Source organism: Pelmatolapia mariae, linkage group LG6 (assembly GCF_036321145.2).
Source record: "Pelmatolapia mariae isolate MD_Pm_ZW linkage group LG6, Pm_UMD_F_2, whole genome shotgun sequence".
Classification (NCBI taxonomy): domain Eukaryota; kingdom Metazoa; phylum Chordata; class Actinopteri; order Cichliformes; family Cichlidae; genus Pelmatolapia; species Pelmatolapia mariae.
The window spans coordinates 33,827,987-33,846,350 of record NC_086232.1 but is presented as its reverse complement, the minus strand read 5'-3'; the positions used below and the strand labels follow the sequence as shown (position 1 = coordinate 33,846,350).

The window sequence follows — 18,364 nt, the reverse complement described above, 5'->3', positions numbered from 1 at the left end:
GGACATGATGAGCATATATACACTGTTATATTTCTACTTAATTGTTTTTTCTAGTATTTATGAACAAGTCAAACAATTACATTCAAATACCGTTTCAGTTGTGTATATGGGCGTAGTTTTAAGACAGTCACAAGTCACTGTGAAGCTATCCTATCACTGGAAGAGACGTAAGGTGCAGGAGGATCAAGCTATCCGTAAAAGCTTGTCTCAGATGGAGAGGCTGCACTCAGCAGATATGGGATCAGGCAGGAGGATGTATCGGAGCCACCTGTTGCTCCTGGACTTTGTGTTTTTGTTCTGTTTCATTTCTCTGGCTAGTGGATCTCCAATGTAAGTATATGTGTCTTAACTTAACAGATTTTTCCAGAACTTGAACGCCTGTTCAAAATTAATTATTATGACTCCCCTTGAGTCTGACTACACTGTTAAAATGACACTAGCACTTTTTTTAGTTCTGACTATAAATCTCAGTACTTTAAGTTTAATATTCTGCATGTAAAGTACAAATCCTTATTTTTATATTATGTTTTATGTTAAACTGAATGATTTTAAAGCGTAGAATAAACTCATATGATGACTGTCTCAAATTCTGAACATCCAATTTTAACTGTATTCTGAAACCAAATTAAAATGTTCACAGCTAGCAATTCTCTGTGGTGAATAGGATACATAATGACTAATGAATATTTATCCAGTTCTGTCGAGTTTATTTGTATAAAGCAAGTCAAAGTACAACAGTCTTTCAAATGCTGGTAAATTACCACACACTAAGTTTGCACAGAGGTGAATTACAACACACACAGCAAACATTGCCCGGAACAAGGATGAAATGTTTTGTTTATCCAGCGAAAGGACATTATAATTAGACAAACAAACTGGAAATAACTAAACAAAGTAAAGCAGTTAACAGATTATTTTTGTGTGAAAATATATGTAATTTTTTACATATTTTTACATATATATTTTTTATATGATGTCACATATGTAAATATAGTGACTTCATTTAACCCTGGAGAAACCATGGGGTCAAATTTGACCCCATGGTTTCTCCAGGGTTAAAAAAAAATGTGACTGTGAAGCCCTTAGGACCTATATATGTGCTATTTGTCATATAAAATTGAATTGGATTGAAAAGAAACCAAATAGACGTTAAATGTATAATAATTTGCTTTGTGTCATGTTTTCTCTACAATTTTGACACATTTTGGTCATTTCTATAACTGATTCAATTCTGATTCACCGGGTCCTGATTCGATTTGATTCAGTTCAATTTAATTTTGACTCAGACAAAACCAGCATCGGAATCTGTGAGATTTCGTCTTTCAGCGCCTGAGGCATGACCGTACATGCCGTTGGGTCATGCTTTGTGTTTTCATCTTTTTTGCCGAATCAGTTTACCTGCTCTTTAATCGTTTCCTGTTTTAACTGTTTCGCAGTTGTTGACATAGTTTTGTGAGCTTTAAAATGAGATTCTGGCGTTTCTGGCAAAATACATTTATATTTTAAAAATCAAGGAAAATACATGATTTAAGGAATTGACATCACATTATTCAAGGTAAAATTGATATGAATCAGAAAATCGATTTTTTTTAAACGCACCCCTTTAATCAAGCTCCAAAAGTAAACAGAAGAGCTGGCATGCTGGTGCTAGACATTAGCATCAACAGCCACTGTTTTTATGTACTGTTGCACAGGGCTAGTTTTGGTAGAATTTATCTTCTCTATAAAAAGAGATGATTTATTTTACCAAATGAATGACTAATTGAATAAATCATATAGTTTGTCATATACAGAATCAGCTGGGCTACATTATCCAACACTGTCTTCTGTCTTCAGGGAGGTGATGTCTGCCCCAAATCTCCTGCGAGTAGGAACTGAAGAAAACATCTTTGTTGAAATTCAAGATAATGCTGGTGAAGGTGATGTTAATGTCAATATCATTGTGAGGAACTTTCCAAGAAAAGACTTGACGCTGGCATCAACAACTGTTACCCTTACTAAGCAAAACAAATTCCAGGGTATTGGAAAAATTATGGTAAGTATTACTAAGTCTCGGATCTCAGAAACATCCTTATTACCATGCAGGTTTCCATAAACATTATCAGTTGGGACATCCAAATTCCCAAGTGTGTTAGTGTTTAACAACAATGTAATGCAATATGTTTTCTAAAATAATTTTATATTGTATTTAACTAACCAGGGAGCCTAAAATACTAAAAAAAAAAAAAAGAAAGAGAGAGAGAGAAAACCTGTATTCTTTCAAATGAACAGCAATGGGCAACTCCTGGGGGTACAAAATTATTGTATATAGTATATAGTATACATGTTACTTGGTTCATGACTTCCGTAAATGTTTTACTTATGAGCTTGTGGTCTTAATCACTGGTGCCAATCTTAGACCCATGAGCCTTGCTTCATTTGTTATAAGGTATAAGCGTATGTAAAGATGATCCAGAAAGTTAAAACATGAGATTTCTAACTAATGAGTAACTTATTAGAGGATCCAATAAAGTCGCATAATGTGAACTTGTTTATATTACAGTGAAATCTGTTACAGTGTTATTTAAATTTAACGAAAAGAGAAGTTTCCCAAATTAAGATATGGAAATTCTGCTGCCCTAGATGTATTATTATTAGTACTGACAATTTAGCGATAATTATGGCATTAGAAATATTACATTAATCCGGGAATGATCTCTGGGAAATGTTTGTCAGCAGTGCATTAGCTCTTCTGCTCACCAAATGTCTCAATTTTCAGCCCATCCCAAGTTTTTTATGTACATCTGTCACCTTTTTCTCAACAGTTTTCACTTTTCCAGAAATTGTATACCAGCTTTTCCAATTTTTGTGCTTTTCAACCTGGATTTTTCCTGCCAGATGTTTTTTGTTCTTTCTTGCTCTCTCTCTCTCTCTCTCTCTCTCTTTGTATGACACAGATATCTTGATTCATAAGTTTTTTTTAAATGAATATTATATCTCCAGCTTTTTCCTTCACATTGTCTCTCTTTTCCCAGATCCCTGCTGAGCACTTCAGCAACGATCCCAATATAAAACAGTATGTTCACCTACAAGGAGAGTTTGGTAGCCAAACACTGGAAAAGATTGTGTTAATCTCCCTTCAATATGGGTACATCTTCACCCAGACTGACAAGACTATTTATACTCCCAGTACCACCGGTGAGTCCTTTACTCCATTACTGATGAGAAACACAAACCAACACAAAATTATATGGTCATCATTACTGGACAGAACTTGGTCATTAACCTTTTAGCAGTTTATGCAGTTCAGATCATAGGAGATGAAGCTTGTTAGAGATTTGATTGCATTTTCATCAGATACATCAAGAATACATCTTTTCCTTGTGGCGGGGCGTGATCTGTGGCGCCACTGCAGGGAGGCTGACACACCATAGCTGCATCAGCTCATCACGCCTCCCCTGCCTTAAAGCCTGTATTGGGTCCTGACTGAGTTGTTGTTGTTGGTGTGTGTGGCTGGCAACTGCAAAGCTGCAGCTGAGTACTGTTGTGAACAGCAACCGAAATAAAGTTAACGAGTGTTGAAATGTGGTCGGGTCCGACATTCGTCGTTTACATTTCTATGTCTTGGGTTGGCAGTAGATCATTAATAGTTATTGTATAATTATATATTTTTTAAAATCACAGCAGGCAGCAGCAGAGTTGTCAGTTTCTCGGTTTAATGCCTATCATCCATTTATTGATGGTTCCATGGTTGTAGAATTAGTGTTTCTTCTTGTTAGATGTACATGTGCTAACTAGTTGACAGGGGAATCTGAAATAAACACAGTAATTAAACAAAGTGCTTCTCTATTTGTCTCTCTGTCACAGTCCATTACAGGGTTTTTGCAATGAGGCCAAATATGGAGCCCGCAGACAAGAACTATCAACCGGGAACTGATACTTCAGTTGTTGTTGATATTGTGGTATTGTTATCTTTCATTTAACTACATCATTACAAAATGTATCACTGAGAGTATAAAACATTTACAAAATAATGATCTCTAATAATGTCACTAAAACATATAAAACATAAAGATTTCTCCAACACTTATGCTGTAATACAAGTTGCCATGAAAACATAAACTGAAACTTTTAGATAAACCATACAGTTAATAATTACAAATTACCCGTTTTTAGGAAGCTGTAGAAATGTTAAAAATTATAAAATATATTGAGTGTTTTATTGATGCTCTCTCCTAATTTTAGGTTTACTTTTCTTATTTCTAGAACCCTGATGGAATTATTTTAGAATCAAAGCTTGTCCTTGTAGAGTCAGGAATCTACTCTGGAAGTTATTTCCTCCCTGAAATTGTAAGGTAATTTTTCCCCAATGCTCCACACTGAGAGGGATGTCAAATTTATGTATCTTATAAACACATCAACACTGAAATATGTGTTCTTTATGTACATCTATGTGTGTCTGTTTGTATATGTAGTACAGGAACGTGGAAAGTGGTGTCAAAATTTAACACCAATTTAAAGCAAACCTTTGAGGCAGAATTTGAAGTGAAAGAATACGGTGAGTTTGTTTAAAAATAGCCAACAAAAATTTCCCTTTTCGCCTCACTGGACACTTAATGAGTATTATTTTGCAGTGCTTCCCAGTTTTGAGGTTAAACTGACATCCGAGGTCCCCTTTTTCTATGTGGACAGTGATGAGCTCACCATCAACATCAAAGCGACGTATATGAAGGCTTTTGATTTGTGGACACAGTTTAATTTATAAAATCAAGGAAACAACATTTTGAATTGTTGTTTTTTTGATTGCAAGTTAACGGTTTATTTGTGATTTTAGATATCTATTTGGTAAAAAGGTGGATGGCACAGCCTTTGTGGTGTTTGGAGTTATAGTTGGTAATACAAAAAACGGCATTCCAAGTTCTCTTCAAAGAGTGCAGGTGAGTAAACATTTATTCTTTTAATAATAAATAATAACAATAATGAATAACTGTCTATTTGACAAGTCTCTGTGTGTTTTCTTTTTTATCTTTTGTGATTTCAATCAATGCCCAGTTTCCTAAAATAAGTCAAAGACTAGCACTAGAAATTGCATGAGAAATATTCAGTGCCAAACAAAAAAAACAAAACCAACAACTTTGACACATTGTGTTATTGTCTAGTTGTTATTTGATCCTAACTTTTAAATCCTTACAAATAATTCCATAAAAGGCTTTTCTCTTTGTGAAATAAGAATTATAAAAAAAAAGGTTGCCACTGAATGACCCATTTTTGTGTTATGTCATGCCAGATCGATGAAGGAGAAGGAACCGTTAAACTGAAAAAGGAACACATTGCACAGACTTTTCCAAACATCAATGATTTGGAGGGAAACTTTATATTTGCTGCTGTCAGCGTGTTGACAGAGAGCGGTAAGAAAAAGACACTATTTAACTTATAAGTCGGGGGCTTAAAATATTAATTAGTTTGTTTGTTTACACATCATTTGAACTTCACGTTCCCCAAGACTCATTTACTAGTATAGATAAATTAGCCTATTAGCCCATTATTAGCCTAATTTATGTTTTGGGTTTTTTTGGGGTTTTTTTTTTTTTGGGGGGGGGGGGGGGGGGGGGGGTACAAACTATGTCTATTGCTTGATGAATAGTTATTAATTTAAAGAATATTAGCAATATTTGGCTGGTTTTCTAAATATTGAATATCCATGAACCATGTATTGCAACTGGCTCTTTAACCACGCTTACGTAGGTTATGGGCCAAAGTGAGTTTATGTCCTTTGTGGCAGTGGTTAGAAGCATGGTAAATTTGAACTCATATTTAAAATCTATGAATGTGTATGTTCACAAACAGGTAGTGAGATGGTGGAAGCAGAGCTGAGAGGCATCCAAATTGTCAAATCACCCTACACCATCAACTTCAAGAAAACACCCAAATATTTCAAACCAGGAATGTCGTTTGACGTAACAGTAAGCTGCTAATTTATAATTATTCTTTAAGTCATTCTTTTTGAAAAACAACAAATGTGAATATCTTTAAATATATTACTGCTCAATAAAATTGAACATAGCTCAATGACTTGAATTTGATGACAGCAATATGTCTGTCATGGTCCTGAGTCACGTTGACCAAGCGTTCTTAGTTTTGTTGTGTTTTTGTATTTTGTTAGTTCATTATTTATTCTATGGTTCCTAGGTTGTTCAGTTTAGTTTATTGGATTCCCCCCTCTGTCTCTGCCCTCTGTGTCTCCCTGTGTGCCTGTGTTTATATTGTGGTGTGAGTTCTTGTGCCATGTTTCCCTTCATGTTTTATTCTGTTGTTTTCCATGTTTCCCCAGCGCGTCATGTCTGCCCTCGTCTGCCTCTCCTTCACTCCCACATCATATTTCCAGTTTTATTGTGAAGGTCCTGCGTTCGCATGTTCATTCTGTTCAGTCCGGCCTCCCCTGTCTCATTATGGTTATTCGTGTCAGCTGTGTTCCTCGTGTGTTCTCACATCCTTGTTATCCCTCTGTGTATTTAGGTCAGCATCTCCCTCAGTCTTGTGTCACATCCTCCCTCATGCTGTGTGTTCCCTTGTGTCCCTCTCTGTGAAGTTTAGTTTAGATTTTCCCAGTCTAGTTTAGTTTTGTATCATTTCCTTGAGTCAGCAAATAAAGCTGCATTTTGAGTTCATTCCGTGTGTTGTGAGTCCTGCATTTTGGGTCCAATCTCCTGCCTGCCACACAGCGATTCTTGATAATGTCTCAAAAGGTTAGGACAGGGACAACAAAAGGCTGGAAAAATAAGTGGTATTAAAAAGAAACAGTTCCTCAGAAGATGGACAGAGGTTTATTAATTTGCAAAAGAACTGCATCTCAAAATTGTGGGACTGTGTCAGAATCATTTTTCAATGTAAAATTCCTCAAATGCAAGTTAAAGCTCTATCATGTAAAGAAGAAGACATATTTGAAAATGATCCAGAAACAACCTTGTCTTCTCCTGGCTGAAGCTCAGTTAAACTGGATTGATGCAAAGTGGAAAACATTTCTGTTTCAAATTTTTGATCAAATTTTTAAGTTCTCCAGACTGAAGAGAAAAGTGACCATTTGCCTTATTATCTGTTCAGAAGCTGATGGTATGTGGGTGCATTACTGCTTTTGAAATTTGCAGTTTGCACAACTGGAAAAGCATCATCAGTGAGGGAGGGTCTAGAAAGGTTTTAGAGCAACATGTTCCTATCCAGGTGATGTCTTTTTCAGTGAAGGCCTTCGATATTTAAGCAAACCAATAGTAAACTATATATTGCAACTACTACAACATTATGGCTTTGAGGTAGAAAGTCCAAATGCTCAGGTGCCTATCTGCAGTCTAGACCTTCCACCAACTGAAAACATTTGGAGCATCACAAAATGAAAAATACATCAAAAAATCAGCTTGGATGGTTGAGAAGCTAAAATCCTAACAGGCAAGAATGGGAGAAGATTCCTCCAACTGTGCAACAACTGGTCTCCTCAGTTACTGGACTTGGACTTCTGCTTTTAAAAAAAGAGTTTGCTACACAATGGGAAACGTGGGTTATCGCAACTGTCATTAAATTCAAAATCATAGTTCTTAGTTTAAAATTGAATTTTTTTTGTCAGTTGTGTATTGCGGATAAAATATGGTTATGGTATAAAATTTTAAAATGATCACATTCTGTTTTAATCATGGTAGCTGGGACTCATACCAAAGTTTTTGAGTTTTGGGAATGTTTACATTTTCTCTAGTCTTGTATTTTTTATTGCATTTGTATTATTATTCTGTATTCTCTACTGTTGATATTCATCTCAATTTCCTAGTGTTTGTGTGTCTTCACTATGTTCCCTACAATTTCCTTTTAGTGTTATTTCATGTCTTCATTTTCTCACTTGCTTGACAACAGTTTTGTTAATCCCCTTTTGTATTGCTATTCTGTTCCTCTAATATTGTGTCTGTGTTTGTTTGTTTTCTGTTTCTGTGTCAAGTTTGTATCTCTTAAGGTCATTACACACTGAACTCAAAATTCAGAATTTTACGGTTCCAAACTTGCTGTGTAAACTACGTACACACTGTGCCATTGTGTTCTTGTGGTAAATTTGGCGTCAAAAAATGGACTGTGGGGAAAAAAAAGAAGTTTACGTAAAGCGATGGTGAACTGTTCTGGATGTTCCTAAACAAGAAAAACAAGAAACAGAGATTCTTGTTTATCCAGTTCTCACAGGAAGGCAGAAGCAGGGAGAATTTGATCCAGGAGTTGAAGCTGTGTCACGGTTCATACATATGAAAAGATGTCACTGGGAAGTTCAAACCCTTGTTAGCAGAAGGACCAGATTGGAGGAGGCAGAGAAATCATTTCAAAGAGCTGCATGACACAGCAGTGTTTAGTTGTGTATTGTTAAAATTTATTTTTTTATCTTTAAACCAAATATTTAAAATTAGCATCTCACATTTGTTTAATCATTTACTGCACACAGATATATAATGTAGAATAATCTTGGATTTACTCAGACATTACAAGTAGAGGCACTTTCTCTGAGGAATTTGGGGGGATGGTCTGCCTACATTAGAGATGGCACCAGAAGGTGCAAAACCTTTAGGCTGACTCTGCTAGAGAAAAAACAGGGTATAAATCAGTTGTTAGGAAATGGAATACACTCCTCCCCCTTCTCTAACTCTACAGGCCTGACCAGAGGAGATGGTTGCCACAGCAATGGGAGTGTTGCCTGCAAAAGGGTCATCTCCTTATAGGGAGATGTCTGGGAGATGAAATGTGAGGTGGACATGGGGTCTAAAGGCTCTCCTCCAACTTCTTGACCAATCACATTAACATTCTGTTTTTACCACATGTGTCTGAGCCAGAGAGACGGAAGTCCCTGGTGCCATAGTAATTTGAAATTCTAATAATTCTAATAATAAATTGCAAAAAAACCAAAACAATCCCCAATTTCACTGTATATGAAGTACCGCGATTTGAGCTATGAGCATGCTTGTTGTCAAATGCAGTGATCTCATTAGTCAGATCTATTTAATTGGATATGAAAAATTAGGGTTGGTTCCAAAAAATAAATGCCCAAATATGCAGTCTGTGCACACTGTGAAAAAAAGCTGACATCAAGTGATGATGAGCTGGTCCTGATTTTACTAAACCAAAAAGGAAACTGAGACTCTGTTCTGTGACACAACAACAATCAAATGTTTATTGAAGGCTTTGAGTTTGTCACCACTAGTTGTGATTAGGCAGATGTGCTTATAATTGTCTGAAACATCGGAAAAATCGAACTCGAAAAATAAACACTAGTTACTATTTCTAATTACCTTATCTCATCTAGGATTAGTTTCTGCTGTCCTCACACCTGTTTTGTCTCACCTTGTTTTCTGGTGGGTATTTATTGTATCAGTCTCCCGTTGTCCTGCATTACATTTTCCCTTGTGGCTGTGTCCCTCCTTGTTGTGTGTTTTCCTAGAAGAGTTGGATTATTTGTTTCTTATCTGGATTATTTTGTATTTTTTTACACCACATTAACATTGTTTTTGAATTTACTCCCTGTCTTGATAGTCATAGAAATTGGTTCCTTCTTCAGCCACAACTTTCCTTGACAGTTTTTATTTACAATTAACAAAATATGGTGGGTATTCTTTTGCAATTGGGGTTGTGAGTCATTCAGTAAAGTAAGGAACACTGACTTCAATGAGTTCAATGTGTTAATTTTTAATGTTTCATAAGCAAATCAACATCATAAAATTAAATATACACATAATGTGTATGTGATGTATAATTGTTTACTGAACATGTTTAATTGAGATGAAAATTATTTTTTTCTGTTATTGTTGTTTTATTTTTAGTTATTTTGATGCTTTAGTTATATTGTTTTCAGAAACTAACATGCGCCTAATATCAAATAAACTATGCTGCTCTTTGTTTTTCTTTGTTGTAATGGCAGATTGAAGTTTTGAACCCTGATAACACTCCAGCAAAAAATATTCCTGTTGTGGTGAATCCTGGTGAAGTGAAAGGGCACACCGCAGACAATGGCATGGCAAAGCTAAGCATCAATACAGTGGCAAACAGCAGAAACCTCAATATTACTGTATGTTTAATTGTCAATTTGATATTTTGCAATGCTGTTTATTGCCAAGTTATTGCCAACTATGCACTCGTCAGTCTGTTTATTTCACTGTATGTCAGAAAGAACACTGCTTTAAAAATGTTATTTAACTTTTCTTACATGGTTGGAAATAGCCAGTAGTTTGTATGTCAGCTCGCAGTTTATTATTGAGTACCCTTTGTTGCACCCTGACAACTGTGGGATAGCTAAAAATAGGCTAAATACTTTTAATCTAGTACAAAATTAGTGTCATTGTATTGTTTGTTTATAACTGTATTATTTTTATATTAGTTGTGTATAATCTATTGTATGCCTTTAATTACAGGCAAGGACTGCTGTTGAGAACATTTTACCTGCAAGGCAAAGATCAGCTAACATGATAGTTACCCCTCACACAAGCAGAAATTACATTCATATTGGTGAGGAATTTTGTAAACTGACATCAGAAGTCAGCAGAAATCGTGCTGATAATCCTCCCTATAGCCCTGAGAGCCAACAAAGTGTCTAGTACTGATTATAAAAAGTTGTTGTTGCAGGCCTGGAAACAGCTGAGGTGAAGTTAGGACAAAACCTCAAATTCAGCCTAAACCTTAACAGGAACGAAGAATATGATATCACATATCTGGTAAGAGACCTTTTACACCTGTCTGTATGTGTTTGAAAATATGAATGACTGGGTTGTAATTACTTACAGCAGGTTATGTAACAGGCTGGATAAGTAAGTTGTATAAATTTGTCTTCAGATCCTGAGCAGAGGTCAGCTGGTAAAACATGACAGATTCCGGGCAGAACGTCAAATTCTGATTTCCCACAATGTTCTCATTACCAAAGAGATGTTGCCATCATTCCGCATCATAGCGTACTACCATGTAAATACTGAAGTGGTATCAGACTCTGTTCAGGTGGATATACAGCACTCCTGCGTAGGAGATGTGAGACACAACACTGACACACAGTTAAATTATTTAATAATTAAGTAAAAAAAGACACCCAGGCAAAACATCTACTCTTCCTATTTCCTTTTCCTTTAGCTGAAGCTGGAAGAAAAGAAACATAATATCTATAAGCCTCGCGGGAAGTTTGGTCTGAAGGTCACAGGAGATCCAGGAGCCACAGTGGGATTAGTGGCAGTTGACAAAGGCATCTATGTCATAAACAACAAACACCGCCTCACCCAGAAAAAGGCAATGTCTTTTAACAACTCCAAAAAGCTGACTGTTCATCTGGACATTGCGTTTATCCAAGTGACTTTTCCAGTCTTAGCTGACTCCAGGTTTCCCCAACCTTATAAAGAGCACATTTGCATAATGACTGAAACTAGCACCACTGGCGAACAATGGGTTTTGAAGTCAATTTCTTGATTATTAATAAGCAAATTGTCATGGCCATTGGTAAAAAACCACTGATCAAAGACCATTGATCAAAGGCCATGAGTACCATTCACAGAGAGTTGGGGAATGGCTGCAATCACAGCATTATAATATGGTGAAAGATGTACCCTTCTTCAATTCATATATGGTCTTTCCCTTTTCATGTAACTGGCCACCTTGAGTCCCCGCTCAATCCAGCATTCCTCCCTGTCCAGGATGTGTACATCTTCATCACTGAAAGAGTGGCCACTTTACTGCAGATGTAAATAGAGTGCGGAGCTGAGTTAGGTCTTCTGTTTTTTGCCATCCACTTAGCTAGAGGTTGTTTGTGTAAATCATTGCAATCTTCCTGCCACTTAACATCATGCACTATATTACTCCGTTTGTGGCAAGGGACCGGATCTTTGGGGTGGACCAATTTTAGAGAAAATGCGTCTCAACTGTTTCGATACTCTTGTCCTATGGGCCAGGAGTCTGCAGGCTATTCACACCTACAGGCCCGTGGCCAGTCTTTCAGTGATGAGGATGTACACATCCTGGACAGGGAGGAACACTGGTTTGAGCAGGAAGTCAAGGAGGCCATAGTACGTGAAAAAGAGAAGGCCATCTCTGAATCGAGAAGAGGGCCTAAATGTTAATCTTTGTTGTGATTGCAGCCATTCCCCAATTCTCTGTGAATGGTACTCATGGTCATTGATCAATGGTCTTTGATCAGTGGTTGTTGATAATGGTCACGACAATTTCCATATTAATAATCACAAAACTGACCTCAAAACCCACTGCTCTCCAGTGGTGCTAGTTTCAGTCATTATGCAAATGTACTCTGTATAAGGTTGGGGAAACCTGCAGTCAGCTGATACTGGAAAAGTCACTTGGATGAGTGACAAAACATTTCTCCCACTGAAAATGCAAGGTCGAGATAAACAGAATCAACTTTTCTGAGTTTTTTATCTAATATGTTAGTGGTTCTAAGTTTAGAGACATGCATTTTTTTATGTCACCGATGTTGTCTATGGAAATGGTAGTCTCATAAAATAAATTCCTAACCCTAACTTATAACGTCTACTTTTACTATCTAAGACTCGCATGGTTCATTTGATTTGCTTCCACTCTGCGCAGATTTGGGAAATAATAGCGAAGTATGACACAGGCTGCACACCGGGTGGAGGAAAGGACAGCATGAATGTTTTCTATGATGCTGGGCTGTTGTTTGTGGCCAGCACTACTTCTGGAACACCACATAGAACAGGTTACCCTACTTCACTCATCACACTGACTTTGTCAAAGTAATGTAACAGTGACTAACTGAGAACCACACAAACTAATTTCCTTTTCTCCTATAAAACAAAGAAACCAATGATGGTCCTTTTTAGGTTGCTACTGGCCATGCAAGTCCACTACCTCTTTATTTTCTGTTGCTTGTAGGTCATACAAAAAAAAAATGACTATATAGAAACAGTAGAACGAAGGGACTTCTGTTAGTGCACCCTACCTTGTCAAAATTTGTTCATTTACTACTGTAGAAATATACCTTCTCCTCGAAGCACTAATCTCCCACAAAGTAAAGGCATACTTTCAAAATCAACTTTAATCAAGAATAATTTGATTGCCTTAAAGCGTTAACTATAACCTTTAAGTTCCTACTTCTGTGTTTAAGTGGCTTCTAACATAAACTATTAGGAGAAAATAAAGAATATGATATAATCTCTTATTCTTGGAATTCAGGTGTTTTCAGTCTCTAGCCATGTAGTCTGCCTTTTCAAACATTTGTGAAAGAATGGGTGCATCTAAAGAGCTCACTGAATTTGCCACCGCTGTAACAATTCAGTTTGTTAAATTTCTTCCCTCATAGATATCCCATGATCAACTGTAAGTAGTGTTATATGAAAGTGAGATTAAGCCATTTCCAGCGACTGTGTTTTAAACTGTAATTGATGTCTTAGGATTGCTATCCAAAAGAGAGTTTTTTTCCGTTTTGAAAAATCAGATTTGAAGTGTCCTGCCACCAGCAGAAGGAAACGATCCACCGCTTTGATTGACCTCAGAACCAGCTTGAGTGAGTATCCTAAACTACCAAAGATAGACATTGCTATTTCTATTCTGTCTTTGATAGAATGAACTGTCTATCCCACTTACTTTACTAGTTTCTTTAAGCTTGCTGCTTTGCTGAAACCACTTCCTAGAAGCATGTTGTTGTGATGAGAACCTTTGTGCTGATTGACCCCATGCAGGAAAGTGTCATGGTGGTTTATATTTGACTGCAAAGTTCACAGACAGTTGGCAGGTAAAAACAAAGTGCACAGTCAATAGAAGAAAAACGAGAAAAAAAGAAAGAAAAAAAACAACAATAATAAATGGTTTGTGCAAAAACAGTCTGGCAATTGTAGCGTTTTCTTTTTATCTAGGGTAAAAGAGGGTTTCAGACCCAATCCAAGCTTTCACTTATTTATTGCCTCAAGCAGCACGGTGGCACGGTGGTTAGCACTGTTGCCGCACAGCAAGAAGGTCCTGAGTTCAATTCCAACATCAGGCCGGGGTCTTTCTGTGTGGAGTTTGCATGTTCTCCCCGTGTTTGCGTGGGTTCCCTCCGGGTACTCCGGCTTCCTCCCACCGTCCAAAGACATGCAGCTTGTGGGGATAGGTTAATTGGATAATCCAAATTGCCACTAGGTGTGAATGTGTGAGTGAATGTGAGTGTGAATGGTTGTCTGTCCCTGTGTGTTAGCCCTGCGACAGACTGGCGACCTGTCCAGGGTGTACCCCGCCTCTCGCCCTATGACAGCTGGGATAGGCTCCAGTGCCCCCCGCGACCCTGAAAAGGATAAGCGGAAGCGAATGGATGGATGGAAGCAGTTCAAAAATAATTCAAGCACATGAATGTCTCTCCAGTTAGAAAACCATAGTCTGCAGCCGTTTCTGGGGAGAGATAGCCCTAACTTAGCGGTACACAAATTCATAAAAGAGAATGTTCTTCTATCTGATTGGTCAGAAAACCATTGGAGGCTTAGACCAGCTTGAGTGCTGTATTTAAGGCATTGCATGGGTTAGCACCTTCATAGCTTTCTGATCTTTCAAATTGGTACACTCCAGCAAGATCCCTGAGGTCTGCGGATCAAATGCTCCTAGTTGTCCCGAGGTCCAGAATAAAGCACAGAGGAGATTGGGCCTTTCCTGTGACTGCTCCTCAACTGTGGAACAAACTGCCCCTTCATATCAGAGCCTCCCCAACATTAGACACTTTTAAAACCCACCTGAAAACCCACTTTTATTCCTTAGCTTTTATATCAGAATGAGTTTGTACTACTTTTATTTATCTTATTTCTTACTCAAATCTTCTCCTTTTATGATTCTTTTTCTTAACTTTTGTCATGTCTTCCTATGTTTTTATCTTTTTTGATTATCTTAAATGTATAGCACCGTCAACAGTTGTCGTTTTAAATGTGCTATATAAATAAATTTGACTTGACTTGACTACACTTCATGCGTCTGTGGCTGTATCTATCTGTGAGAGCTATTGTTTCTTGACCTTGCTCTGGTTCACTCCCGCATATCTACATCAAGCATTTGTCTTATGAAAAAATTTTGTTAAACAAGTTTATACTGGTTTAACTAATTTCCAGTAAAAGTGTCATGATAACTGTGTGCAGTGATTATAACATTGGTCTTAAGAGCTGTCTTATAGAAGTCCAGTTGCCTTCTTTTCTCTTAAGACTACCATGATCTGGATAACTGAGAACTACAGAGACAGAAGTAACTCTAACCATGTTACTTAAAAATGAAATATCAGACAGAAAATACATAATCAGACTATATCCACCCATTTGCACACACTCTACATAAACCTAGCACTGTGCACTCCACCACACTTTCCCATCAAGCGAAGCACATTCAATCTTTTCACCATTACTTAAAGTCTCTTTTTGTAAACTGGAAAATAAAACTATAAACCACTGTCACAGTCACTTTATTTGTTAAATTGTCATGTTAAAATATTTACAGACAAAAATGACACCATTCCTTTGTACATGATCATTCTTAATGAACTTTAAACTCTGTAATCTAAGTTTTTCTCTGTGGTTTCCTTTTTGTCAGTATCTAAATACCAGGACAAAGAACAAATTGAGTGCTGTTTAGATGGCATGAAGGATATTCCTGTTCCATACACTTGTGAGAGGCGACGCGACTATGTTGTGGGTGGTCCAGGCTGTGCTGAGGTTTTCCTTCACTGCTGCAAGGAGATGGAAAAAGTGCATGTTGACAGGAAAGCAGAAGCCCTCAAACTGGCTCGCAGTAAGAGATGGGGACTGGGGATGAGAAAACTGTTTTTGGGTAGATCACGTATAGTAGTTTATATATTTAGTTGTATACTAGTTTTTAAAAACTCATTCTCATCACATAAAAAGTATAACAGTACTTTTTGATCACATCTTTTAGGTGAGTGGGATGATGAATACATAGACAGCTATGACATCTCTGTTCGGACGAGTTTCCCCGAAAGCTGGCTTTGGATTAACGTCACACTACCAAATTGCACTCAAAACATCAAAAACTGGTAAGTACAGCCAATAAAAAGCAATGCACAAAAACTCATGCCACTTCTTTAAGGAATCTTTTTGCCACTGAAACTGATGGGACTTTTCTATTTCAGCCGCACAACATTTGAGAAAGATAATATACCTTTACCAGACTCGATTACAGCCTGGCACTTTACTGGCATTAGTATGTCAAGAACTCATGGTGAGAATTGTTACTGTGCACAAATTTTTTATATGTACATTTCCTGTCTTGTTACACCAACCTTAGCTTTTTAAAAAATATATATTGATCTATCAGTTCAACAGAAAGCTGAAACTATATGTAAACATTTTTATACAATATGTACATATGGCCAAATAAAGATGAAAAATTTGGTTTGGTGTCAAGCGTATCACGCACAGGTAGGAGAGCTCCCCAGATAGGACAACTCACAATATAAAACTGATGAGTCAAAGTATTCAGTTGGCTAAAGTTGTTACAGTTGTTGGCTAAAGTGAAGAAGTACAACTCATGTTGTTTTTTTTAATTTAACATAAATGGTATTTTATATTTCTACTCACAAATGTCTCGCTCTTTCTTTTGCTTTTGTTTTATGTTTATTTGTCTCTCATTTGAAGGTATCTGTGTGAATGATGATTTAGAGATCTTAGTACAGAAGACATTCTTCATTGATCTCAGACTGCCATACTCTGCAGTCCGTGGAGAGCAGCTGGAAATTAAAGCAATCCTCCACAACTATGAAGAAGACCCTATCAGAGTGAGTCTGTGCTATTAAACCCAAATGTGCAGAATTAGTTAGAACTGCTGGAAATACCATGCCAAGATGCCAAGAGGATTGATGAGACTGATATTTAAAAAATATGATTTAGTGTCAAGGGTAACAGGTAGGTTTCAAAATCTCTCCTAATGGAATGAAGATTATTAAAACAAGGCAACCAGCATCTTTTAATCTCTACACTTAAAATTTTAATGATGGTGGTGGGCCAACTATATGTTGTCACATGTGGCTTTCACAGTCATGGAATTATTCAGTGATCCCATATTCTATACAAAGCACCTGCATTGTATGTTTTCCACCTGTTTAGGTTTTTGTTGTGGCTTTAAAAAAAAAAAAACTACCCTCCATCTTTACCCATTTCAAGGTGCGTGTGGATCTGAAAGAAGAAACCAACTTGTGCAGTGCAGCTCATAAGCGCGGGAAGTATCGTCAGGAGGTCACCGTTGGGAGTGAAACAACACGGGCTGTAGCATTTACCATTATCCCCATGAAGGAAGGACTTTTTCCTATTGAGATTAAAGCAACTGTTAGAGGTGGTGACAGTGATGGTATCAGGAAGATGCTGCGGGTAGTGGTAAGAAAGATTTGTTGCAGCACTCGATATATCATATGAGAATGGTTTGAACCTCTCATTTCTGTCTCAGACCACTAATTGTCTCCAATACACCTTCTGTTGACACTCAAGGGCAGTTACAACAAATTAAATTAGTATGAGTAACATAACCAAGAAAATATTTAAAAACATTTCAACATGCATTGATGCATGCTCAAACATCCAGGTAAGGAAATCCCCCCAAATTGATTCCTTTTATCTGGACGTAACGTTTTCAGTGGGAGAAATTTTTTGCCACTCATTCAAGTGACTTCTTCAGTCTCAGCTGACGGCAGGTTTGCCTAACCTGTCATTGTTCAATGGTAATTTGCATATTCATGATCATGAAACTGACCTCAAAGTCCATTGTTCATTCAGTGGTGCTAGTTTCAGCCATTACGTAAATATATACTGTTTATAAGGTTGGGGAAACCTGCAATCAGCTGAGACTGAAGAAACTACTTGGAAGAGTGACGAAACATTTCTCCCACTGAAAACGCAAGATCAAGATGAACAGAATCAATTCTTTGTGATTTTAACAGGCAATTATCTGTATTAGCAATTTACTTAGACAGTGTTTACTCCTTATCTTAAAACTACTGTTTTTTCAGCCTCCAGGTGTACTGACGAATAATACAAAGACTCTACTATTAGACCCTGCTAGGAAAGGAAGAGGTAACTTTACTGTTTAAATAGTTGCAATGTGAGAAATATATATAACTTATATTTAACAAAATATATTTATTTATTATTTATTTGTTTATTTTATATACAATTATTTCAGAATCCACTAACTTCTTATCTGTCTCTTCGATTAGATGGCAAACAAGTGGAAATCATCAAGAGTGCCATTCCTGAAACAGATATGGTTCCAGATACAGCTGCAAGCACACAAATCTTTCTAAGTGGTAAGACCAAGAACCTTATTTTCCAAAAGCTAACACTTCTTCCATAAAGTATACACAAGAAAATCATATGCTAAGCGATTTTGAAATAACAGTGGTAGCTAC

The 18,364-nt window shown here is 37.0% G+C and overlaps 1 protein-coding gene across 1 annotated transcript in view; it reads left to right on the top strand.

Moving 5' to 3' along the window:
• The first annotated feature begins 106 nt into the window (after positions 1–106).
• LOC134629775 (complement C3-like) overlaps positions 107–18,364 on the top strand; it is a 40,667-nt gene continuing 22,409 nt past the window's right edge. Inside the window, exons 1-24 of the mRNA XM_063477292.1 lie at positions 107–330; positions 1,837–2,035; positions 3,015–3,177; positions 3,847–3,941; positions 4,246–4,334; positions 4,455–4,537; positions 4,614–4,701; positions 4,814–4,916; positions 5,267–5,387; positions 5,827–5,942; positions 9,914–10,060; positions 10,404–10,497; positions 10,615–10,703; positions 10,822–11,010; positions 11,110–11,262; positions 12,568–12,697; positions 13,436–13,504; positions 15,541–15,738; positions 15,883–16,000; positions 16,097–16,185; positions 16,602–16,741; positions 17,127–17,336; positions 17,966–18,029; positions 18,173–18,262. Coding sequence (XP_063333362.1) covers positions 107–330; positions 1,837–2,035; positions 3,015–3,177; positions 3,847–3,941; positions 4,246–4,334; positions 4,455–4,537; positions 4,614–4,701; positions 4,814–4,916; positions 5,267–5,387; positions 5,827–5,942; positions 9,914–10,060; positions 10,404–10,497; positions 10,615–10,703; positions 10,822–11,010; positions 11,110–11,262; positions 12,568–12,697; positions 13,436–13,504; positions 15,541–15,738; positions 15,883–16,000; positions 16,097–16,185; positions 16,602–16,741; positions 17,127–17,336; positions 17,966–18,029; positions 18,173–18,262 — 3,061 coding nt within the window. The remainder of the gene's footprint in view (positions 331–1,836; positions 2,036–3,014; positions 3,178–3,846; positions 3,942–4,245; positions 4,335–4,454; positions 4,538–4,613; positions 4,702–4,813; positions 4,917–5,266; positions 5,388–5,826; positions 5,943–9,913; positions 10,061–10,403; positions 10,498–10,614; positions 10,704–10,821; positions 11,011–11,109; positions 11,263–12,567; positions 12,698–13,435; positions 13,505–15,540; positions 15,739–15,882; positions 16,001–16,096; positions 16,186–16,601; positions 16,742–17,126; positions 17,337–17,965; positions 18,030–18,172; positions 18,263–18,364) is intronic.